Source organism: Mustela nigripes, chromosome 17 (assembly GCF_022355385.1).
Source record: "Mustela nigripes isolate SB6536 chromosome 17, MUSNIG.SB6536, whole genome shotgun sequence".
In the NCBI taxonomy this organism is placed as follows: Eukaryota; Metazoa; Chordata; class Mammalia; order Carnivora; family Mustelidae; genus Mustela; species Mustela nigripes.
This window is the reverse complement of record NC_081573.1, coordinates 18838751-18864769: the sequence shown is the minus strand read 5'-3', so window position 1 is coordinate 18864769 and position 26019 is coordinate 18838751. Positions and strand designations below refer to the sequence as shown.

Here is a 26019-nt window from a genome sequence, read left to right as displayed (position 1 = left end):
GATCCCAGCCCAAATCTGGCCTTTTGCTTCCATCATGCTTCTCAGTCTGACATGATCCTGACAGATCCAAATCCATTCTGCCTGTCACCTCAGGGCTGCCGGCCCCTGAACAAGGGTTGGCCTCTGACCACAAAACTATATCTCCATTTCAGCCTGTTGCCTGTTGGGTTCATTGGGAAAGCAGACTCTGAGACAGGGATTTGTGTGCAGGAAGTTTATTGGGATGATATAATAGAGGAGAGTTAAATTAGCTTTGGAGTAAACTATGGACGTCTACTGTTGTCCATCCAAGTCAACATGAACTGTTTCTGCCACTCCTTTTTGACAGGGATGGAAAAGAACCTATTTATCGGACCATTGGTTGCCTACCTGAGATCATGTAAATCTTCTCTAGTTAAAATACCATACCTGACACAGTGGTTACAATTAAGACTATAGCTTGATAGAGTTCATGGCCATCTCCTGTCATCCTCCAGAACCCATTCTTCTTTTGTAGGGACAAGACTGTTGAATTTCATGGACATTTGTTGGTATGACTAGTCCTAAGCTTAGGTCTTTAAAGGTAACACTAATCTCTGCTATTTTTCCAGTATTACTACCCTTGTTCAATATGTTGGTTCAGGTGATAAGGTAACTTTCAAATGTCTCCACTAGGCATTCCTTATTATGGTAGTTCTTGTCCCAGGGGTCAAGGACATGGCATTTTTGCCAACTATATACCCAGAGACTGAGGAAAATGGATCCCCTGAGGTGGGGGAGTCTTTGAACGTAACTTGAGCCAGATTTGGGCAACTTATTACCTGGCCTTTGTTTGTCCTCTCCAGGAGGTTACAGTGACTCTATAGATTGCCAAGTATCAAACCCCTGTGTGTAAATGTCAACTCAGACAAAAATCTGACATATTTGGTGTTTCCTTCCGCCACAATGTACATTTAACCAAATAAATGACTCCAGGTCACTTGGGGAAGGACCAGGGAAACTTTACTATACACTTGCCATGGTGTGATAGAGTTCTGCCTCTTGGGGAACTAACCTGTCCATCAGTCATTGACTTCTGCATCTGAAAACTAACCAAGGGATTATGCCCTGTTATTAGGACAGCTGACCTTAGCCTCCTGATTTTCCATCCCTGATTTCTTTTAGTTTTATGTATTGGTGCATACCTTGTTGGCCGCCCATCTTTCCTGCCTGTAGGGATGTCACATTCTAATAACCATCCTCATAGCTCGCTCCTGGTCAGCTTCTCTGGGCTGCCACACTGACAGTGCTGCTCACTGAGATTCATTTGTGATGGCTGAGTACTGCCATGTGGCTTCTGTTGTTTCCAGATCCTATGGTTCCCCACTGGTATCTGGAAATCCAGGTCTCTAATGGCATCTCCCATACTCAGCCCTGTCCTACAGAGGAGAGCCATGTCTGAGCTTCTCACTGATGCTGGTGCCCCTTCTACCAATAAATTCCCTATTGCTTTAGACAAGGGAGGTACCCTCCAGGCCCTCCCACAAAACATAGTCATGTGGTCGGTCCTCCAGCCTTTCATTGATCAGTCTGGCACGATCACCTCTGAGAGCCCTTTGATCTCTTCCTCCAGTGTCTGCCACAACAACTCTGTCATTTCTACTTCATTTGGTGTGGGCCATGGCCTTCTTGGTGTTCCTGAGAGCATCCTAGCAGCATGTTAGCATCATCATCTGGGGTCCTTGTCATACTGTTCAATCCTGTATCCCAGGAGAATGCTTCCATATAAATTATTCCTCATTACCCAGCTTTATATTCTGGTGTCTTATGTAAGATCCTCAGAATCAAGTTGGGTGTGTACTTCTGGCTCCCACGAGGACCTGGTTCCTGGTTCCTTCACCTCTTTCTGAGTAGGGTCACATTCCTCTTCAAGCGCATCAATCCAGATGTCCCCATCCCATTTCTCAGGGTCCCATTCCTTCTTCATCAGGTGCCTGACACTGCCAGAAATTTACCTTCTCTGCGGCTCTGCTACGTTTACCACAAGGACCTGGAACTGTCCCCCTGGAGCAGAAGACTCACGTCTTCTGTCCCTTGATAGGCTGCCAAAGAGCGATAGCCCTTTGTCCCTAAATTGCTTTTTGCCTCATATTTCTCAACCTTTTGATACATTTCGGTACACCCCAGGGCACTTCCTTCCGTATGCCATCCTAGTTGATCCCCAGTACAAAATTTAACAGTTGCATTACTGCATCTTGCCAAGGGCTTTCTGCACTCCACCTACAGCCAGTTCTGGGGTCCTCATTGGTGGCTGGTTGCCAGGCAATTCGAGTCTAACGTTTCATCTTAGCATCTGCTTTCTTGGACCACTGGCACCAACTGTCACATTCCTGGGGATTAGACTCAGAGGAGGTGCAGGGAGTGTGTGGTGGGGTGCGAAAAGGTCCTAGAGGATTGACACCCATGGGGAAGGGAAGGAAGCGTAATCAGGCAGCCGGGAGAAGTCAGACTGTGACTGAGCCGGCCACTCCTGCCCAGAGGTCTGGAGCTGGGTTGTCCTGAATCGATGTAAGAGGTCTGAGACGGTTTACTTCACATCAGCCCACTGCAGGTTACGGGCAGCCTCCAGGAAGAAGATGTAGCCTTCGATGAGGGGACCTTCCAGAGCCCAGAGTTGATCTCTGCACGGAAACTGGGCTGTGAGCCGTGTCACTGTGCTTCCATGGCAGTCACAACACCCCATCATCCCCCAAATTTCATCTGATTGCAGCCAGTCACCTCTGGCTCCCAGCCCCCACTCACCCCATCTCCTCAGCCCCATATGACAAGGATTGCCCGAGGCTTAGTTTGGGGGGCAGGGGACAGTTTTTCCAAATTGCTTTGCTTACTCCAGGATCATTGAAAGTTAACCATAGCTGATGCTATTGAATTCAGTCCTTTTTTCAGTTTGATAAAAGCTTTTTCCTTCCAGGTATTGCCATTTGGTTTTTGAGATATAAGCGTGATCTCTGCAAAACTGAAATAGCATATTTTTTTTTCCCACATAGCACTTTAGAGTTCTAAAATATGTTCACACAATTTTTTAGCGATTTAATTGAGGTATAATGTATATACAGGAGAATACATTCATGGTGAGCTTTGACAAATGTATACCATCACCCCAGTCGAGATCTACAACATTTCCCTCACCCCAGAACATTCCCTCATGCCCCTGCTCACTCATCCCCCACCCCTTTGTCCCCGTCCCCCAGGCAACCGTGATCTTATTCTGTCACTAGAGATTAGTTTCACCTATTGTGGAATTTGATAAGTGAGACCCTACAGTATGTACACTGTGGTTTCTTTTTGTTCAGAGTGTTTGTCAGCCTCAACCCCATTGTCATGTGTATTGGTGACTTGTTTCTTTTTTGTGGACAGGAGCATTCCATTGTATGGAAATGCCATCCTTGGTTTATCTATTCTTCGTGGGTGGGCACATTCTTAGAGTTTCTTGTCCCAGCACACCTGGACTCGGGCAGTGCTGTCCTTAGTGAAGTGCAGGCAGAAAGGGGGACCCGTGAACAGCCATGCAGCCAGGTGAGGCTGGGGCCAACAGCTACCCCTTCCTCCAGCATCACTTAACAAAAGAACCCTGGGAAACAAGGATCCGGCCAGATCACTGGTGCATTTCATAATTTCTTCCAAGGCATGTATTATTTTCTAGAAGATTCTTGAGGCATTTTCTTTGGATGCTACTCGAGGTAGCATCCTGCGAAACAGTATTAATTCTCCTTTTTTAATTCAGGGTAATCGCAATTGAGGGGCAGAACGGCAGAACGATCGTTTTTGGCACATGCATGTCAAACGGACAATATATCATGACATCAGACATTGTGAGAAAATTGCTTTTCCCCCCTGAATGCCAAATCATAAATAATTTCAGGTTGGGAAGAGCTCTGGTAAGTATGTGCTTGACTCCAGGGAGTGGCCTGTAAATTGTGTGAGTCCCAGAATAAAAAATGAGTGGACAGATTTGTGGGGTCACTTGGAGTGTGGACCTTGATACGAGTCCTTTGTAGGAGCTGCTGCGCTGCGGTTGCCCCGCCCAGACCTGTTTCAAGGTGGGTGTGCCCCCCATCCGCCCCGCCCCCTCTGCCCCGCCCCTCTCCGCCCCCCTCCCCCAGCCCCGCAGCCGTGCTGGGCAGCTGCTGGCTCACAGCCGAGTCCTTCATCAGAAGCTTGACTTCCAGTGACAGGGAGGCCCCCCTGGAAGGCAATGCCTTCCTCCTGGAGGTGTTCTACCACCAAACACAAGGTGGCAAACGTGCTTTGGACGCAAGGGACAAAGTCCTGATGGGTCGCATTCACTCCTTTCTCTGGTGTAAATACTCCCATGGTGGCCAATTGTAAACTATGTTGCAAAGTAGTTGATAAGTTGCTTAGGGGTATAGGCACGTGCAGATAATAGTATTTCAAAAGACAAAAGAACGATTGGGGGCGCTTGGGTGGCTCAGTTGGTTAAGCGTCTGCCCTCAGCTCAGGTCGTAACCCTGGGGTCCTGGGATGGAATCTCGCATCCGGCTCCCTGCTCAGCGGGAAGCCTTCTTCTCCCTCTCTCTCTGCCCCTCTACCTGCTTGTGCTCGCTCGCACATGTTCTCTCTCTCTCCCTCAAATAAATGAAATCTTTAAAAAAAGGCAAGAGAACGATTAACAGAGAATTCTATCTTCTTTTGCATGAATGAAATGTTTCATGACAGAAACAATTCTACGGAAAGCTTTGAGCTCGATGTCCCCTGCGCATACGGGGTACGGGTTTTTGGTGGAAGCAGAGTGAAGACTGTTCGCAGTCCTAGACCAAGTTCACAGTCCTAAGGAGTGTTGTCGGGGAGAGGGGGGGACTGTGGTCGCCGGATGGAGGTTGGTCTGCTCAGATGGGCAGCAGGAGGAAGTGAATGCGGGGCCGTGGGGAGACTGTCCTGTGCGGTATCCCCTCCCACCAAGAGCACAGGTGAGAGCTGTCCTTCGGCCTGACGCCAAGCCTCCCCTCTACTCCCCGCAAAGCAATTCTTTGCCCCTTCAGCAAAACCTTCCTTCCTGAGGTTCGGCTTCTGCTTGCAGTCTGGGCGGGGCTCCCAGCCGGGGAGGTGGAGCTAGAGCGTGGGCCGCCCCCTCCCGCCCGGTCACCCAGAGGCTCTTACTGCGTGAATACCAAGGTGGGGGTGGGGAGGGGTTCTGCTTACACCTTCTCCATGCCTGTGGGCCCTGTGGTTCGCACTGTCCTGCTGTCTGGGAGACTCAGTGGTCTTTGGGTACAAAATCCCTGGTTGCTCATTGTAGAGATGGTAAAACCAGGGCTGCAGACAGATCTTCTTGTGGGGGGGGGGGGGGGCTGGTGCCAGGAAGGAGGGACCCCAGCTCAGGCGACAGCACCTCGGACTAAAGGTGGAGAACAAGGAGAGTCTGAAGAAAGAAGTCAGGTGGGAAAGCTCACGTCCCAGAGGTACGCACAGACGCTTGAGGGCATCAGAGAAGTTCCAGAAGCCGTTTCTGATAAGTCCTGGGCTGAGGCTGGAGGGAGAGCCACAGGGAGAGTCCCACCCTGAGGGGAGCACACCTGGGGAGGAGGGATGCTGAGCCCTGAGGAGAGGAGGCAAAGGCATGCCCTGTCCCATGCTCGGCAGGCCCCTGTGGGATCCCCACCTTGCTGCCACCAGCGAAGAAAGCACCATGAGAAAGCAGCAGGTGGAGGAGAGAACAGACCCTGGGGCCAAGGACAGCTGGGTTCAAATCCTGGTTTATCCACGACCAGCTGTGTACCCTTCGGTGGCTTAACCTGTGTGTATCTCCATTTCTTCATGTGCCCAGTTGGGTCAACATGGCCCTGACCCCATGGGCCTCTGTAAGGGCCCAGTGCAGCAGGCTCTTTGCAGCTAGTGGGGACCTGGAATCCATGCCCTCGCTGAGGAAGACAGCTGAGGGGAGAGCCAGGCCGGGCTCTGCTCACCCCGTCCCTGGGCGGCCCCTCCGTCGACAAGCCAGCCCACCCACATCTTGCCTTGGAGGCACTGGGGAGGGGGGGCACTGTGGTTGGGTGCATTGCCCCGAGGCCCCAGGCTGCGGGGGCACCCAGCCTTCTAGTCCAGGTTCAGACTTCCAGGAAGGGGAGTGTGGCCCTTTGTAGAGGGTATGGGCCGGTGGCTCACAAAAGGGTCAAGGGCATCGCAGCCGTCAGGCAAGGGGCTGTGGCAGGCCCTCTGGGTCTCTGAGTGGTTCTTGACCTCCATCTGTTCACCAGCTGCCTCGCGGCAGTCCTGTGGGGCCTGAGGGCCTCTGTGGAGCCTGGAGCAGGAGCAAGCGGTGGCCCCAGGCCCCAGGTTCCCTGATGGGACTGAGGGACCACAGGGCTGAGAGGCCATGGGGTGAGGCCGGAAAGGACCCAGACTCCATGTCAGGGTGCACTGCATCAGGCCTGCCTGAGACGTGGGACTGCTCCCTGAGGAGAGGCAGAGAGGTCTGGAACCTGAGAGAGAAAGACCCAAGAAGGGAGTGTCTGAGGGGGATGGTGGCACTTAGGAGACCGTCTTGGAGTTCGTGAGTGAGGTTCCAGGGGTCAGGGAAGATTGGGAGAATGCATTCTTGAACAGGGGCCTGTCAAGTGTGCGGGGAGGGTTACAGCTAAACTCAGTTTTCCTAGCCGTCTGCAAAATTAGACGCTCTAACCAGGCGCGCTGGTCCCTAGCAAAGGCACGAAAGGGGACAGACCCTTTCTCCTCAGGGTCTCTTGGTCATTCCCCTCTGGGGTTATCCGGGCCTGAGTTAGCATCTCCCTGTGTCCTGGGCCACTCCTCTCTCCATGCCCCCTGCCCCCAGCCCCCAGGCCTCCAGCTGGGCCAGCCAAGCCCCAGAGGCTCCCCAAAGAGATCGCCACACCCCCACTGCACCAGCAGCCAGGCTCCTGAAGGCCCACCTTCTCAGTCTCCCTGTCAGGAGTTCAGAACTATTGATTCTCTTAATTGGTTGCTCATAGGAGACCAAAGGGGAAAGAAAAAAAAAAAAGGCAAAGCAAAACCAAACATGCTTTGTAGTTTTCCACAAGTCTGGGCACCAAAGCCTCACAGTTCTCCCATGAGACCCTGGACGCCGGGCGCCCACCCACCCAGGGAGAGGAGAGGTGACGGTGGGTGCCAGCCCAAGCCCCTCAAACCAAAGCCTCCTTTCCAGGACAGCACTGGTCCCTGCAGCCTTCTAGCCATGACACGGAGAGCCTGAGGATTTCATTATGAGCTCAGATTATTATCAAGTACAAGGGGGAGTGAAGGGGACGTTATAAGCTCTCCTTTTAATAATGAATCCCATTTCCTCTTGCATTTGGTTTTCTTGCAACAGATGCTTTTGCAGAAAATGGAACAAAATGGAAAAGATAAAAAGGCGAGTAATTAACTGGGCCCAAAAGCCTTCCCAGCAGATGTCAGGGACGGCAGGGCAGGGTGCCCAAGGCCCACCCACCGCACCCTCGCCTGGCACGGCTGCCCGGCGGCTGCTTCGGGGACCCATATGTTCAGATGATTCTCGGCTTGGCTTGGTGTTGGGGAAGCATGGAGCCGCCCCCCTGCTGTTCGGTAACTGATGACCATTTTTCTCCAATTATACTGAAATTGAAGGATCCTCAGACTTAGACACCCAAGTAAAATAATTAGTGCTTAAAATGTTAATTGTGCTCAGATGTGCCTTTGCCGGTGGAGGCTGTCTGCAAGGAAGCGTGCAGAACGGAACCGTGTGCGGAGAGAGCTCTGCCTCTACACCCCTGCTTGCTCCCCACCCCCACCCAACCGGCTGGCCTCTGAGGAAACCCCAGGGTGGGCCGCCCAAGACCAAGAACCCGGTGCCTGTTCTCACAGGGGATGGCTGTGTGAGGCGTGCCGTGACCGCCTCCCAGGCCACCCCAGGGGTCCCCAGGAACTGATGGTTAGAACAAGGGCACATGGGGTCGCGTCTGGCCCGGGCCCCTGCTCTGCCACCCTCCCAGCCAGCAGTGTGGACGAAGGCAAGACAGCCAACCTCTCTGAGACTCAGTGCTTCCATGTGAATGGAGTAGGCACACCAGCCCCCGCCTCTAGGGCCCGGTGGGTTGGGGGTCAGGACAGAGTCATCCTGTTGTGGGAAGTCGGGGCTCCGTTCTGGGCAGCCTGCTGTATCCCAAGTGGAAAAGATAATCGGGGTCGCCCATGTCCACCACCATCCCACCGTCTTGCTCACTGACTGGGGGAGAAACCTCTCCCTGCCCCGCGGAGAGGAATTCACTCTCCCTGCTTGTGACTTGGCCCACGCGTGCGCCCAGGTCCGTTTTCTGCGGAGATGACACGCCTAAGAGGCTTAGGCTCCTTTGTGCCTCGTGTCCCAAGGAAATACACTCAGATACTCCACGTTCCGGATCCGCCACATAATAAGATTCCTTTATCTCTTGTTGTCATGGGAAGTATATATTAACTGATTAATATTAATGTGTTGGCCGATTAATATTAATATCAGAACCGATTCCTACTTCACAAGGCAGTGATGTTGATGAGCCCGGCAGAGCCCGACAGCTGTCGGGTGTTGGCAGTTTCCCCGGGGAGACGGTGGAAGTCAATGCTGACCCTCTCCGCCGTGCCTCGTTATGGACACCGTCATTAGCAGTGTCTGTCAGCGCTGGCGTGAAAGTGTGTTTGGACTCCGATTGTGGCAATTAAAATCCTTGCCATCGAAGACAGCATATTTTATCATTTAAATAGCATTTTACATTCTCCTACCATATTTTCCCAGTAACATTGTTAAATTAGGTGATAAAAGGTTATTTCTTGCTTCTGAAGTTGAAATACGTTACCATTATTCCTTATCTGCCTGGAATTAGAAAGGTTTCCATATTATACATTCTAAAGATTTCATTATCAAAATTTGCCAGACTTTAGAAGATAAACAACATTTTTTTTTTTTTTTTGCCCTTGTTTTAATCAAAGACGGACAGAGCTCTCTTTGTCTTCTGACACTGGAGATTGCTTCCAGTATTGGGTAGAAAGGGAAAGGGTACTCCCAGGGCTCAAGCGGGGTCACTAGGGACCCTGGCTTACCTTCAGTTTGGAGCTGTCACCTGGGCCAGATTCAGGAAAACCAAAGATGGTCAGGAAAGCCTGAGTGTCTTGTCCCTCTTGCCTACAGGGAGGGAAGAGCCAGATGCACCTTTAGCTGGTGGGGCTGGACTGGAGCCTGTCTGTGGCACACGGCTTCCCCATCCATCTCTCCTCCAGTCACCCACCTCTCCAGCCCTAGAGCTTGCCTGGCCTGCATCTCAAGTCCTTTCCTCTGGACCTCAAACTATCCATCCACCATCCACCTGTCACCCACTCACCATCCATCCATCCATCCATCCGCCCACACCCCAGCCCAGCTGCCATCAGTGTGGCCCCCCCCCCCCCCAGGTCCTCTCCCCATCACATCTGACATGGAAGCCCACCCCCCACACACATACACCCTGATTTCCCCACCCACAACTCCCAGTTAAATGTGCCATGAACAGGGGCTGGGGCCATATGCCTGGTAATGGCTCACTTTCCCCACGATGCCCAGCATCCCCAAGTCACCCTATATCATGACTTCTTAGAGGCCAAGTGTCTCTGATGTGGTATTTTCAGCCATGGGCTCTTGTGCAAACATATCTCTGCCTGAAGGGGAGAAGACCTGGGGGAGTAGCTGTGTTGCCCTGGGATGAATTGACCTTCCCTGAAACTTGACCCCAGGCCCACCTCTTCCCATCATCTTTCCCAGAGCTTGGATGCCAGGGGCAAGATTAATTTCACCAAAGAGAAAGCTCACACTTTTTTTTTTTTTTTTAAGCTCACACTTCTTAACAGACTTCTGGCCAGAACAGAGCTGTAGTTGGGTTGGTGGAAATGGTCCTCTTGTGCTGTGACAGTCCCCCAAATGTGTCCCCTCCCCCCCACCACGCCGTCTCCAGCCTCTGCCCTTGCCTCACGGGGTCAGCCGGTCCCAGATGCTGGGGGCATGGGTGACAGCATCTCTGACAGAGTACTTCAGCCAAGTGTGGGCACTGGGGAAACAGAGCTGCCTGTTTCTTCCCGAACCTTGACGTTGATGGCAGTGTTCCTCTGAGCTCCTCTCGGAGGAGGAGGGCGAGGTCTCGGTGGAAATCTGATCCTCAGAGTGAGAAATGCCAGCCCAGGGGCATCTGTCTGGAGCCGGGTGGGTCCTCCTGCACCTGCGGAGCTCAACCCCGCAGACCTGGTCCATCCAGGTCTCTCCCCACCCTGGACAGGGCTGCAGACTGAAAAATGGCCTCAGCGTATTCCAGAAGCTGTCCTGAGCCCAGAGGAAAGGTGTAATCCTCGGGAGAATTCCTTGCCCTGACTTCCCGCCCCTAGTTAGGGGTACAGCCGGGCAGACAGTGGTTGAGAGCTGGAAATAACGTTCCCAGGAAGTCCGCCCCCCATGCGTGGTCCCCAGCACCCAGGACTTCCCAAATCCCTGCCATCTCCAACCACAAATTCTCACAAAAGCCTCAGGCATTCAAGCCTGCTGCACCGTGTCCATGCCACCCACCGCCCACACCTCCATGGGTCCTGTGCCCTCCCTGCCCCACGCGGACCATTACACAGCACCCCTCGCTCTGCAGCCACCTCCCCAACAAACAGAAAACAAGCTCGTTGCCGTTGTAAGCGTCCCTGGCGTGATTTATGGCCATCATCACAATATTTTGTTTGGAGCTCCAAACCTCTAGACATAAATCAAGTCATTAGAAGGAATGACGTTTAATCCTGCAGAAGATGCCTCAGTGGGCTGAGCAGCCCTTGCCTGGGAAGCAAATCATTCATTCTAGAGAGGACGGGCTCATACACACCTCCACGGCAGCTCCTCGTCGGCACCGCACACGGGCATGGCGAGCCGGAGGCACACGCCGGGCTGCTTTTGTTTCTTGGAACAGCGTGTTCACAACCGCAAAGAGATACCCCAAACACATGCCAGGGAATCCAGACGGGAGTCTTAATTCTGCAGGAGAATCACGCATCCGGGTGGGGCCGTCTTTGTGCCTGTGACGGCTCGCGTCGTCGTCCTGAGAGCTGCCGCTGGTGGGACTTCAAAGGAAGCAGGCAAACAGCTCAGAACTGTCTTCAGCTCTCCTTGCACAGAGACCCCCGCCACCTTGGAGCATCCATTACGGAGGACCATATTTTATATGCAAGACCGGAGGGTCTAATTTCCAGAAGACACCTGCTGAGCTTGAAGGGGGAGGTTCATGGACCTCAGACAGTGCCTTCCGGGAACTGTGCACCCCCACCCCGCCCCGGCAAACAGAATCGGGCTCCCAGCAGGAAGATGGTGCCTCTCACAGTTAAGGAGGCACCCCCAAAATGCTGGGGAGGGGAGGAGACTGAGGGTCTCGGCTGAGGGATCGCCTCAAAGACTTGGGCAAATTCTCAGCGCACATGGTAATTGTGAAAATTCTGGGTGACATTTCTCAGGTTTAGTTCTACTTAATATTCCTGTGCTCAGAGCTAACGAGGGTGTTGTTACCCGGCGTTATGTCGGCTGCGTGTGTTTCAAGGATGCTGGTCGTCACAGGGCTGGGATGCGCGGCTTGTGTCTGGACAGTGTTGGCCCACGCTATTCTGTCTCCAGCTGAGAGCTCCTCACTGCAAGCCTTACCCAAGTCTTGTGCCTCTGGGTCCACGTGGCCCAATTCAGGGCTGGGTCTTGTCCTCTGTCGGCCTCTCTGTCCCCCCGGACCACCCTCTGACAGCATGTGGGGCACAGACATTTTCTTGCCCTCCCCTTCCGCCCTGACTCACCCAGCTCCGCAGCCCTGCCTCCCTTTCTTCTCTTGGGCTGCCTGAACTCAGGCTCCCTATCCTTCACCTGCAATACGTTGTAAGAACCCTCTCCAGGTTTGCCCTTTCTTTGGGACCTCCCCTTTTCTTGGCCATTCCCCACTTGCCCCCAGAGGGAGCTCTGTGTACACAAGGCCCCTCTACCCGGGGGCCTGGATGCACAGATCTGAGAGTCTTTGCAAGCATGTGTGATGGGGGTGTGGAGCCCAGCCCAGCCCGCTGTGGTGCGACAGTCAGTGGAGAGGGTGTCTGCTCCCCAGGATGGCCTGGGGGTGCTGTGGTCAGTGTGGCCATCTGCTGTCCAGAACCCAGGGCACCAGGCTGGGCAGAGCCAATGGCTGGCCAGCCAGAAGGGAGAGAAGGTGGGTGTTGGCTAGATGTCCAGGGACGGTGGTGTCCCCACAGTCAGCAGCCACCAAGGCCAAGACGAATGCTGTTCTCCAGGCCTTACCCCCAGGGAAGCTGGCCAGAAGCTTCCTGAGGTGCTGCTGGCCCAGTCCTTGGCAGGACCTAACTTGATGTTCAGGGGGACAGGGAGTCCCCTCTCTTCTCCGATGTGGATTGCAGCTACCTGGACCCGTGGCAGGGCCCCCCTCCCATTGCACGGTGCTCCAAGCACCTCCGGGCTTCCCCTTGCAAACAGAGGCTCCATTCTGCTCAGAGCACGCGGGATGCTCCCTGAAATGCCGTTGCTGTTCAGAGGTCTGTATGGCACAGGAGGAGAGCCTGGGGCTGCGGCTCTGGTGTAGGGAGCTCGCATTGGGCTGGGGGTGGGGAGGGCCCCAGTCTTGGGGCCCGTCTGGGTACAATCCGTGGACAGCGGTGACTACCCGTATGCAGCCTCTGGGGACTCTTCCGAGAATTGGTGTCTCTATACCTTAGCCCCGGGGCAGCTCCTTTGCAGCCCTACCTCTAGGAGCCTGACTCCCCCATGGGGGCTGGAGAGCTCCCTGCGGACGGAGTGGCTCTGGCTGCAGGAACAGATCTGCTAGGGAGCGGGGTGCTTCAAGGAAGCATCAGCTAGAACAGATTCACTTTTGTGGCTCTCAGAGTATCGAAAGCAGCATCTGTGGCAGGTCTGGCCGCCACAGAGCAGCTCGGTAATTGACGCTGCGGCCGGAAAGACACATCCTGAAGCCAGCTAGAGCTCAACCGATCATTATCTTGGGCCTGGGCCGCAGCAGTCAGGAGGCTGCCCCTATGGGCAGGGAGGGGCTCCCTGTGGGCTCTGCACAAAGGCAGACTCAGGCAGACTCTGCTGGGCCTGCAGCCAAGGCTACTGGGGATGGGCTGCCGCAGGTCTGCTTCCCTTCGCTGAGAAGGGCTGGTCCTTCCCCCTCAGCAGGCTCTGGACAACCATGGGCTGTGGACTGTGCTTTCGCACACACATACATCTGCCCTAGCTCCTCCCCATCCTCCATCTGACCTCTGGACATCTACACTCAGAGACCCAACGGCGTCTCAGACTCAATGAGGATCAGCTCCCCTTACTAGGAAATGGCACCAGCATCCCGATGCTCTCGCTAGAAACCCAAATCTCCCTTGTTCTGTTCCCAATCAGTCCCCAAGTGGTGCGGACTCAGTGGCGTGCAGGAACTGGCTGTTACCAGCCCATGAGGACCCAACCCCGTTTCCCATCAGTAGCTTGGAATCTGCCCGGGAGGAAGCGTTTACACTGCAGGAATCCGCCAACACTGCAAATGAGCCCCTCCCCCTTTATTCTTCCTGAAATTGTCCTCCGAATTCCCCCATCAGCCTCTGGGTCCGGGCCTCAGACGTCTCCTCCCCAGATGGTGGCAGCCACCGCTGACCGACCAGCCTTTCTGTTTCCATCTTCAGCTCTTCATCTCAGAATGGTCCTTAAATTCAAAATAGCTCCCAGCTCCAAAAAGCCTTTGTAGACTTTCTTCGGGCCTTAGGAGATCAGATCGGGTGTCTTTGCCAGGCCCAGAGGACCCCTCGTTTGCTGTCCCCGCCACCCTCAGTGGTCCCATCATTTCTGGACACCTTCAGCCTCTATGTCCCTTCATCCCCTAAGACCACCAAGTTCTGCCAGGAATGCCCTCATTACCCTCAGGTGCCAACTAACGGCCCCTACTTTGAGGAGACCTCCCCTGGCGCCCTGGGCTTGTTGACATCTCTACCCTACGTGGACTGTCGCTCACCCCATTGCTGCCATTTCCCTGCTAGACCATAAGCTCCTTGAGAGCAGAGGCCCCGACGGTCCCATTCATTGCCAAGACCCTGTCACCAGTGTGTAAGCCACTGCCGGCCACACACACAGGTGTGTTTTGCTCCATCTGTGGAACGAAAGGACAAATGGCGTTGGCCAGCGCCACTGAGTTCTTCCTCCTGGTCTTGCTGCCCACACATTGCAGGGGCGGCAGGGATGGCCGCCAGGGGGCACTGTGCCTTCACTGACCAGCGTCGCAGACTTGGTTCTTTGTCTTCTGCAGGGGCATTCCTGGGCTCCTGATAATCCTTCCAGGTTCATGGGTGTTGAAAGAACACATGAAGGGAGGAGAGGCATGACTTGCTCTAAGCCAGATACCATGAGCTCTCAGAACGTGAGAGTACACCTCCCCACCCCGAGCCCACCATGTCCCGTGGCAGGACACAGGCACACTTGGAGGTACGGTGCAGTGCAGTGCAGGACCCCCCCTCCTCCGCCCCCGGCCCAGAACATGATAGGAATCACCGCCGCCCCCCACCCCCAGGCTCTGATAGGAGAGCTTTGGAGCAGGAGCTAGGGACCCCTCCCATGTGTCTAGGCAGGCATGTTGCGGGGGTGGGGGGAAGCACAGGGACAGCGCACCCCCCACGCGATGGACAGATGCGGGGTGTGGAGCAGCAGGACAGCTGCTGGGTTTGCAGACTGGCTCACCGGCTGGCTGGCTGACTGACAGGCAGCTCCAGCGCTCCACTCTGACAGCTGCAAGGGAATTCACAGCCAAGGCTGAGCTGACAGGGAACGACCCAGCTGAATCGTGGATCCTAATCACGGAGGCGAGGGAATGGAATCGCTAAACAAAACAAGTGGTGGTCAGAGCAGTCAGGAGCCCATCAGGCTGAGACGGGAAGATTCCCTCTTCCCTCCTCCGCAGACAGACCCCAGAGTCCCCACGCTGGTGCTGGGGCTGGACTTGGAAGAATGGGCTCGGGAAAACTCAGCTGCTACAAAGGTGACCTGGTGATGGGAACACCAGGAGCCGACAGCTTCCCTCCCATGAGCTCTTCTTTGCCAAGCACTGTGCACATTTATGGACCTGCAAGATGGGCATTTTTATCCCATTTTACGGATGAGGGAACTAAGGTTCACTGAAGTCAAGGGATTTGTCCAAGGTCACACAGCTGTGCTTTTGCTCTCGTTTCTTTTAAAATATGTGATCCCTTGTTAAAAGCTATTACTCAGAGTCTCCAGGCGAAGGGAGGGCAAGCCCTTGCTCTGGTCTGGCCCAAAGGTCAGGGGTTACAGTGTCATCCCACCATGAGTTTGGTTGTGTTCGAGCCTACCCACAGAGGCTGATGCAGGAGGAGAGGGGCCTGTGGCTTGCCCAGCTACCTCCTGCCTCTGCCCGAGGCCCACACTCTGGCCACAGACCTGCTGGGAACCCTGTCTCCCTGCCCTGGGCCTGGGACAGCAGAGGTGGGCACCGCTGGGACTGAGGCTGGTCTCCAGGCCATGCATGAGCCCGAGCAGAGAATTTAATGAGTTGGATTTTCCTGTGATCACAAGTGAGAATTTAAGACCCTTCGGTGAGGCTCCTTCTGTCTGAATTCTGTGCCTGGAGTCCAGGCTGCCCGCTAATTGCTGAGTGTGTTTAAACTTCAGTTTTGCATCTCATTTGCATAAATTAACCTGCCCAGAGGAAGGGAGCAGCTCACAACGAGGCATCAGAGGCCGATGTGGGGGTAGTGGGTCTCAAAAGGGCAGAGCCTGAGCTGCTGGTGGGGGTAGAGCCAGAGCTGGTGTGGCCACATGGAGGCCACAGGCCCCGTTCTAGTGCCCCACAGATGGCAATAGGAGGCAGCCAGTTGGGTTTGTCGTAGATCTGATCTCACCTCCTGGGTGGGAGTAGACAGACCCCTCAGCCCGGGCAGCTCCTTCCACAACTTGCATGAGCGAATTCCTTAAGAGATTCCCCCCTCCCTGTACATGGATCCTAGTCGTGGAGGGCTAATTGAGCCCTTCCTTCAGAACCCTTCATGCTTCCTGTGGAGTGGGGCCTGGCTGTTCCTTCAGGGCTTCCTCCCCTGACCGCAGCGAGCCACTCAACCTCCTGGCTGCCTTTCTCCTGCCCGCATCCAAGATTCCCACCTTGCAGCCCCCCAGCGTTGTGCAAGGACCCGTACACCACCCCACCATGCGGGCTGCCCCCTGGCACACACCTGAGGTTCAGGAGCTACTGCTTTCTAAGGAGGAAGGGACACAGCAGAGTAGGGCAAGGCTGCTCACCAGACACACCTGCCAGGGAATCTGGGCCAGGACCAAAGTTGGACTCTGTATCTCACACATGCTGGACACCAAGATGCAGTGGGGGCTCTGTTTCCAGTGTCTTCCCTGGCTCAGGCCAGCCTGAAAGCCCTGGAAGTTTCCTGGCCTGATGGACAGCATAAGAGGACATGTGGTGAGACAGCCCAGATGGTTGTGGACACATGGGCTCAGCCACCAGGAGATCCAAGACATAGAAAAGGAGCCAAGGAGAGGCTGTTGGGGGTAGTTCTGGAGATCAGGGACCATGGGTTGAAACTCTGCACAGAGCAGGGACTGTGGACTCACACCCATGCCCCGTGGCCCATGCTGGCCCCTTCTGTTCTCCCCCACCTCTTTTTCTTTGCAGTTCCGACTCCTTCAGGACAGCCCTGCCTGCTCCCCAGCCTGCAGTGTTCAGAGCAGCAGGACCCTCTCACCATGATCAGGGCCTGGGGCTGGGATTGGGGCAGTTGGAGTAACAGTCACACTGCTCAAACATCGTCAACCAAGGGCTCACATGGCACCTTCCCACCCTTTCTGGGAACTTGGGTCCTGTTTCGGCCCATGCCAGTGTTGTTGGTCTACACAGCCTGACCTTCAGTGGGTCCTGGACAGTAGAGATGGGGGCTTTTGGATTAAACCCAGCAGGTGTCTCTCCTGTTCCTTGGGAGAGGAGTAGGCAGCATCCTCTCCCCAACAGCCCATGTGCCTGCAAAGCCCGCTTGGTAACTCTGCCCCAGACCCAGACTGCACAGCCTAATTATAAGAAACTGGCCACACAGGGGCGCCTGGGAGGCTGTCTTTTGAACATCCAACCCTTTATTTTGGCTCAGGTCATGGTTTCAGGGTCATGGGATGGAGCCCCAAGTAAGGCTCCATGCTTAGTGGGGAGTCTGCTTCCTCTTCTCCCTCTGCCCCTCCCCCATGCTTGTACTCACTCTCTCTCTCTCAAATGAATAGATAAAAATCTCAAAAAGAAAAAAAGAAAGGTGATATGTCAGTTTTCTGTCTTTATAAGGAAGGGAGGGAGGGAAAAGAAAAGAGAAACTGGCCATATACACCATCATCAGCCTTTGCCTCCCCTTGGCAGGTAACCAGTAAGCTTTTCAGCCCAACAGTCTGAAGAAAGCCCCGAGCCAGAGAAGAGTTCACAGTGTGGAGCCCATTTGGCAGTCCCAAGGAGTCACGCTTTGTTTATTCTCACCAGCGCTCACTCCTATCATACAGCATGTGTTTCAACCACTCTGCAAATATCATCTGTCCAGAACGAGAAAGCGGTTGTCTTTTTCTTACCGTGCAGGGGAAGGAGCTCTCTCACAGATTGTTAATGTGATGTTGAAAGGAGAAGACAGGTAGCTCAGCCCCTGAACGTGGAGCATGGACACGACTGACTTTGGGATTCCCCTGTCGCAGGGTGGGGGTGAGGGAGACAGCAGAGGCGTGTGGTGGCATGGGTGCCATCAGATGGAAAAGGAGGCTGGGGCTTGTGGTTTATGTTGTTGAGCAAGCCCGCTGTTTCTGTCTAGATTGCATGTTTATTCGAGGGCTTAGGAGGGGCTGGTGGTGGTTATATTGAAGCCAAGTTCTCCCTAGCCCCATGGTACTTTCGTGGGTGCAGCTGCAGCAGCCCTTAACTGCCCTCCACCCCCACACGCCATGGAGCTGTCCAGAGTGCTGAAGCGAAGTCCACTGTGGGATACCCAGACCCCATCCTCAAGACACCCAAGGCTGCTCACCTTCACTTACTCAGAACTAGGCGTGGTCTTTGCTTTGGCTTTTATCCAAGCTGTGCATGGAAGATTACCTTCCTCCACAGAAAAAGTAGGGACAGTGGGCCCCTGGCAAGGAGGGGAGCCTGTTACATTTCCTTCATTAACTTCCTGTCTTTATTCCAAAATGCCATACGGGATAGGATCCATCTTTGCCAAATGAATGATAATAAGTTTAAAGGTCAAGAACGTACAGCTTGTGGCAAATTTGGCCTCTGCCTAAGGCCTGTTGAGTTTTCCACAAGACAATATTTTTCTTTTCAAAGGGGGCAATTGCAGCTTGGCTTTACTGGTTAAAAGTGGCCATGAGGTCAGAGATGCCCCCAAGCCCGGGTTCGGTCGAGGAGGGATATTTTCTCCAGCCTTCAAGTGGGCCAACCTGGAAAACCCTTGGGGTTCAGCATCCTTCTGCACAGGCTGCACAGGTAAAATGGGACAGGCCGCACAGCCCACCACCCTCCAGGCTGTGAGGACAGTGTTAGTGGGAGGTCACAGCTGTAGGGCCTGACATCTCCATAAACACGTCCTCCTCCAGCTCCACCGGCTGGCAGGGTGCCTTCTGTGAGTGGCTCCTGAGTCCCACTCTTGGCCAAATCTGGCATGACTCATTTGCTCCCGAAAAGGAATGTAAATAAGCGCCACCGTACCTTGACAAGTTGACAGGATTGACAAGCAGAGTAAATTCCTGTACCTGAGACTCTGAGGAGAGGTGGTTTAGCAGAGGCAGCTGCCGTCACCAGAAGAAAATAATTAAGGAAACCCAGCAGCGTGGAGGAGACCTGAGTGCGCAGCCCGTCCCTTCTGCTGAAGGGACCTGTGATCACTGGCTGCAGGAGGAAACCCTCACATGCCAGAAAGAAATGGACTCAAGAGGCCCATGCAGGGGTGAGGCAGAGCAGGGGAGGGGTGGTCAGCAGGAGAGAAGTAGGCTCTGGGCTCAGAGGGGGACCCTGATAAGGTGCTCAATTCTAAGAGACTCTTGTCTTGGAACCAAGGACCCCCTGCTTGCGCTCAGTATCCAGGGTGCAGCTGGTTCTACATGGAGCTTCCCTTCAGCCTCTGCAGAAGAGTCTGGAAGCCTTGTTTCAGAGTTGCTCCATAGGTACACACATATTGGGAATGCCCAGGAAGATATGTACACTCTGTCCTCTGCCACACCCCTGTTTCCAATCCAAAGGGATCCAAGAACACTATTGCAACAGACGAAAGAGGCAACGGGCCCAAGTTCCACCTTTGTTTCACTTTTGGAGCTTGGAGAAGTTCCCAGGAGGCTCAGGAAATGTAGGCTTTCCATCCCAGCGGTGACCTTGCATCTCCCCTCGTAGCTGGTGAGTGAAGAAGATTTAGAGGCACATCCTCAGACTGACCAGCTTGAGGCCAGGGTCACAGCAATGGCAGAACCAACCTGTAAAACAACCTTGTGGAGAACTTGGTGGAGCCCCCTGAGTCAGGGACTGGATGTTCTTTCACCAGCTGGGTTCTGGCCACTGGACCTATGCCAAGTACACAGAGACAACAGGAGACCTGCTGGGCTGCCAGAACATCTCACACACATAGCCCGGGAACAGCCAGAACTCGGTCAGGTGTGCTGTGTCATGCCAGCTGGAAGTTCAAGCCTTTTCTTCCTTAAAGGGTAGCGGGTGCTAATTGTGACTGTGGCTTTCGCCAAAGCCTCAGGGTCGAAGCAGCCATATATATGGCACAAGAGCAGGGAGAGCCCCTGGTGCCTCAGTGGCCAGTCAGGAATGGGGGAGGGAGGCCAAGACTCCTAAACAGGTCTCCCCAAAGGAAATCATCTTGTTTTCCTAGGACCTCCCCCAAAACAAAGTATGAAGCAGAATCCTTCCCTCCCAGTGGGGGTTCCCTTCCCCAGAGCTTGTTATCCTGGGTCACTTCAGCCCCAACCCAGCTAAAGGGCCTCCTTGGGGAAAGAAGGAACGTTGTGGAGTGTGGCCAGCAATGCATCCATCTGTCTCCTCTCCCATCCAGTGACAAGTGCTTGCCGGACAGTCACTTTGTGTCTGGGCTCTGCTCAGCCCTTTGTAGGAGACCAGGGCGAACAGGAGATGGCTAGCTCACTCCAGAGTCCCATGGCCAGCTGAGCTGGCCAAAATCTCAAAGTAGGTGCTTAGGTTAGGGGAATTCCCAGAGCGAGTGGGGAGGCCCCAGTCCAAGGGAAGGCGTGTGTTCCACACCCAGGCCTGTGTGTGCAAAGGTATGGGTGTTATTGTGTCATATTCGGGGTACAGAAAGCTCACATTGACTAGAGCAAGGGCTGAGCCAGTGGAGCAGAGAGAGAGGAGGGACAGAGCTTTCAGAGGGTCCTTTCCCTGTGACTTAATGACAGTGAGGTTGCATGGGGGTGAGGGGCAGTGCTGTGGGTTTCCTGGCTATTCCATTGAGCAGGTGGCCAACTTTTGAGACCTTCCAGGTCACATCGGGAGGTAAGACACTAAGAAGGCATCATCAGCTGGGAGCCAGTGGGGCTACATCTTACTGCACCCCCATTTTCCATATGGGTAGGGGGGTGGAGGGGCACTCACACTGAGCCGTGCCCCCCTGATCTGCTTTGTCATGGAGCCCACGCCAAGTGCCCTCTAGCCTGGGGGCCCAACTGTTAAGGGCCCGTGAACAGGTCCTTGGGAGCCACATGTTACTTCTGCTAATACTGTCCTCTCTGCTTTTCAGGAATAAAGTTCAGCATCAGGCCACAGCAGCCCTACAACGTGAGTTCTGAGAGTCGGATAAATCTGAGCACCGACAGCCTGGGGCGAGTTGGAGGGGGTGGGGTGGGCAGGGAAGAAAATCCAGAGCTCAGATCAAATCCATTCTTGGAAAGAAAAACGTGACCGGTCATTCCCAGGAGCCTAGGGAACAAAGCCCAGGGCTTTGGACCAATGAATTTCCCCTTCCTGTTAGCTGGCGGCTTTGGACTTGTGCTAATAGAGGCAGTAAATCTGAGCCAGCCTCCTCCGGCCACCAGCTCCCTGCCCCGTTCCCCTCGCCCGGCTCTGAGAGGTTCCTGGGAGGCCTGCGCCATCTCGTGGCTGAAAAGACAATTGCAACTCTGGCCTCAAGACCGTGGCCAGCCAGGGGTGGGGCCTTCAGGGACTGGATGTGGGCTCTGCCAGAGGGGTCCCATCTGGCAGACTCAGCTGGTCTCCTCCCTCGCCCTGAAAAAAAAAAAAAAGACTGAGGCCACAGAGTGGACAGGGACCCCAGCCATAGTGAGGGTCTGACCTGTGTGATGCTCAGTGTCCTGCTGATAAGTGGCCCGTCCACGCTGATAACCATTTCTCTTCTTGCTCCAGGACGTCCCACCAGGCAGCTCCCAGGATGGTGATTCAAAGGCACCGACGGAGAAGGTCCCCGGAGACTTGTCCAGCCGGGCCCCAAGGGACTTCCACCTGCCAGTGCCAGACCAGCCTCAAGCCCACCTAAACACGGGGGCCCGGCCCCGGCCCCGGCAGCGCCGGCGGCGGCTACTTATCAAGAAAATGCCCCCTGCGGCAGCTGTCCCGGCCAACGGCTCAGTGGGCGTGTTTGCGCGGCCGGCACCCTGGGCCCCCGACGGCCACTGGGTCACCCTGCATCGCAGCCAGCAGGAGCGCAAGCGGGTGATGCGGGAGGCATGTGCCAAGTATCGGGCCAGCAGCAGCCGCCGGGCGGTCACCCCCCGCCACGTGTCCCGCATCTTCGTTGAGGACCGCCACCGCGTGCTGTACTGCGAGGTGCCCAAGGCGGGCTGCTCCAACTGGAAGAGGGTGCTCATGGTGCTGGCGGGGCTGGCCTCGTCCACCGCTGACATCCCGCACAATACTGTCCACTACGGCGGCGCCCTCAAGCGGCTGGACACCTTTGATCGCCAGGGCATCCTTCACCGCCTCAGCACCTACACCAAGATGCTCTTCGTCCGCGAGCCCTTCGAGAGGCTGGTCTCCGCCTTCCGCGACAAGTTCGAGCACCCCAATAGCTACTACCACCCCGTGTTCGGCAAGGCCATCATGGCCCGTTACCGGGCCAACGCGTCCCGGGAGGCACTGCGGACGGGCTCTGGCGTGCGCTTCCCCGAGTTCGTCCAGTACCTGCTGGACGTGCACCGGCCCGTGGGCATGGACATCCACTGGGACCACGTCAGCCGGCTGTGCAGCCCCTGTCTCATCGACTATGACTTCGTGGGCAAGTTCGAGAGCATGGAGGACGACGCCAACTTCTTCCTGAGCCTCATCCGGGCGCCGCGGAACCTGACCTTCCCGCGGTTCAAAGACCGGCACTCGCAGGAGGCCCGGACCACGGCGCAGATCGCCCGCCAGTACTTCACCCAGCTCTCAGCCCTGCAGCGGCAGCGCACCTACGACTTCTACTACATGGACTACCTGGTTTTCAACTACTCCAAGCCCTTTGCGGACCTGTACTGACGCGCAGGGCCGGCTGGCCGCTGGCAGCCCCACCCCACGTGCCCTTGCGCGCTCCCGCACCTGTCCGCGCTCCGGAGACCGGAGCAGCCGCGACTGCTCGGTGCCGCTGGCCCTACGTGGGGGACTGTGGCCCGGGCCTTGGAGGGGAGCCTCTGGCCCCTGTCCCATCCCCACTTCCTCATGCCTCCGCTGAGGAAGACGCCCGGGGGTTGAGCAGGACCCCAGGAGTCCCAGCTGCATACACCCAGCTCAGCGAAGAGTCAGGATGGCCGGGGAAGTCTGAGGCCCGGAAGACGAGGGCCCCAGCGGTGAGGGACTTCCTGCGGTCCCTTAGCCATTGCCTTGTACCAAACCACATGGTTTGCAGCTTTTCTATGAGCCAGGGGGGAGATTCCCTCGGAAAGAGATTCCAAATAAAGCACATGGTTTCCAGAGTAGAGGTGTCTACACTTGGTGTTGGTATGGGAACACATGGCCCCTTCCCCGGGCTCTGGGGACTCTTTCTCTCTCCCCAGGGGCCTGAGCCAGGCGTCTGCAGGTCCTGCTACAGGAAAGGAGGCAGGGAGAGTAGAGGATCTGAGACTCCCATTCAGGGCACCTGGGGCCTCTGGTCTCAGTTCCGGCCCATTTATCCTGAAAGGAGACACTTGACCTGTCCCCGTGGAGGCCCACTGGGGTCTCTTCTTGTTCGTCACTTTGTGGAGACCCTCTGGGGACCTGGCCCGGGTTCCCTGGGCAAGCTGCCATGTGGGGATCTGTGGGGTCCAGCATGGGGGTTCTCCGTGGGTATGGCACTTACAGGCTGTTGTCTGGAGGCCCCTTGACCTGGCCTTGACCCCTGGCTCTCTTCACTTGACCAGAAACCCTTAAAGCTTTCAGGGCTGCCCACCTTTGGGGGAGGAGTAAGAGACGCCCACAGGGGGAACTTCTCCAACAGTGTACTTTCCACACACAGTAATGGCTCTGAAATTGTCCAAAGCCAGAGTGATTCTCAAAAGGTCCCAGAAAAATTGTGTTGGAGCTTTAAGGGTGGCTGTGGCCGTGATTATGTCCGGTCCCGTTTGTAATACAAAATGCTGCCTGTTTCTAAAGGTCGGTCTGTCTGTTTGCTATCAGGCCTCATCTCTCTGTCAGCCTGTCTGCTGCACGGCCTTCTGTATCTTTCCAAGGGTGTCTCCGTGGATCTCGCCAAGAGATGGCTGTCAGTCTGTTCCCACATGTTGGGGAGATGCTGCTGGGGCCTGGGAGGAGACCCTGCTGGTCCCACGGTGGCCGTGCTGCTGGCTCCCAGCCAGCCTCATGCTGGCCTGTGTGGCTCCACCCCCTTTCTGCCTCCACCATGGGCTCTGGAAACTTAACAAAGGTGGGACAAAGAACTGAGGCTGCATCCCCCTGCTTGGGGTCACGTATGTCCAGGAATCCCCCTTCCCCAGGTTCCAATTGGAGTGGCCCTGCCATCTGACAGGAGGAGCTCGGAGGGGCAGGAAGGAGGCTGTGGTCAGGGCCCCAGGGGCTCCGGGGTGTGGAGGTAGTGAGGCAGGGGCCGGGGGTGTACCGGGAAGAAACATCTTAACTCGTGTCATCCCTCAGAGACAGCTCAACCTGAGCTGGGCACATGGACACACATAACACATCCATCAAAGAGGGGCTTCCCTGGGGCACCCGAGTGGTTCAGAGAGTTAAGCCTCGACCCCTTGGTTTCAGCTCAGGTCATGATCTCGGGATCATGGGATGGAGTCCTGTCTAGGTCCAGCAGTCAGCAAGGGAAGGCTGCTGGAGGAGTCTTTCCCTCCGCCCCTCCCCCAAATTGCATTTCTCTCTCTCTCTCTCAAATAAATAAATCTTTAAAAAAAAAATAAATAAAAAAGGGGGCTTTCCTTCTGGAAATGGAGAGCGGAGACACAGAATCCAGGCAATGATCATGATGGCCGCTTGGTGGCGTCCAGCATGCCGTCCACCAGCCCGCAGGAGGCCCAGCCTTGAGTCCTCACCGTGAATCCACCGAGGGGATGCTGAACCCAGCTCCAGCCCCCAAACCCCAGACTCCATCCTCATAGAGCCCCAGGGCTTGGGGACTGTGGACTCAACTGCCGACACAGGAACATGTGTGGGTGTGAGTGTGTCTGTGTGGATGGGTGGGGCGGGGGTCAGTGTGAGCGTGTGTGTGTGTGTGTGTGTGTGTGTGTGTGGTTGGTGTCTGTCTTCTGGGGGTGGGCATCCTGGGTGATGGTGGTATGAGCCTGGGTTTATGTCGGGTGGGGGAGGGTACCGTGGACGGTCCTCCCTCTTCTCTGGGGTCCTCTTGTTCTGCTCCCTGCCTGGTCCATCTCTGCCCCCTTTTCATCTGCTCACCATTTTGTGGCTATAGTCTGGAGCGGGCCCCAGGCTCCTCCCAGGGTTCAAGCAGGCTCAGGAAGTTGGGGAAATAACTCCCCTACCCCCAGTGCCCTTCTCCAGCTGCATCACTTTCCCAGATGTCAGCCTTGCTCTCTGAGTGGTGAAGAGCATAGACTTCCCCCAAACCTGGAGTTCCCACTGGGACCTGTGAGCCCCAGAAGCTCTGGAGTGCCCGGCGGAGGTGAGATGTCAAGTCGAGCCAGGTGGTCTCTGGCCTCGGACACGTGACCAACCCTCCTTCTGCCCTCATTCCACTGGCTGCTCACAAAGGGGCCCAGGACAGACGTGGTCAGGCCGCAGGCAGAGAGACAGGTTTCCAGCACCCACTTCCCCTCCAAGGCAAAGCCCATTGGCCAACTTCAGCCTCCAGGTCCAGCCCATTGGTGGGGTTGGGAGCCCCAGGAGAACCCCGGAGACCAGGAGGTGATCTGCCCTCACTCCCTTTCCCTGCCCTTCCTCTCTGGGGAGCAGCCATGGCTGATGAAGGGGATTGCCTCCTGGTGTCTCCCCACCACCCCACCCAGAGCTGGGCACCAGGGGCCCGGGAAGACCGTGGGCCCCAGAAAGGACTAGGTGAACAGGGCGGAAATCATGCTGTCCCCTTCTCTGGGGACCCATGCTGATGGCCCAGTCATGCTGGATGAAGAATGAGCAGGCACCCTGGGATGGCCTCGGTGGCCAGTGGGGGAGGGGATAGCCTGTGTTCCCCTCGCTGCTTCTGCTATGGGGCTGGGGGCTTGCAGGGAGAGGCAGGGGGAGGGGAGGAGAGCACAGGGGAGCCCTGAGCTCCCGTCCATCCTGTCGGCTTGGACTGCCCTGGAGATGAGGCTGGTGCTGTGCCCTGACTTCCTGCTGCCCAGAAGGGCCTTTCGCCACCAGAGTCTCGGCTATGAGGTGGCAGCAAGACGGTATCCAGGAGTCTGGCTGGGCCGGGACCATTCTGGAACAGATGCACCTACCTCCTGAAGGGGATGGGGAGAGAATATGCGGTGGCTGGAGCAAAGGGAGCAGGGCTGCTCCCCACAGCACATGAAACCCAGGGCAGGTGGCAAGGGTCAGGAGTCAGAGGTCAGAAGCGAGTCGTTCCAAACTGTGGGGCGTGGGGTCTACCACGCCGCGCTGGCCTCCCAAGCGACTCCCTGAT

The 26019-nt window shown here is 55.6% G+C and overlaps 1 protein-coding gene across 1 annotated transcript in view; it reads left to right on the top strand.

Annotated features, from left to right (window-relative positions):
• The window catches only part of CHST8 (carbohydrate sulfotransferase 8), a 125175-nt gene extending 102247 nt beyond the window's left edge, over positions 1–22928 (top strand). Inside the window, exons 3-4 of the mRNA XM_059381376.1 lie at positions 20749–20786; positions 21372–22928. Coding sequence (XP_059237359.1) covers positions 20749–20786; positions 21372–22478 — 1145 coding nt within the window. The 3' untranslated portion in view covers positions 22479–22928. The remainder of the gene's footprint in view (positions 1–20748; positions 20787–21371) is intronic.
• The last annotated feature ends 3091 nt before the right edge of the window (positions 22929–26019 follow it).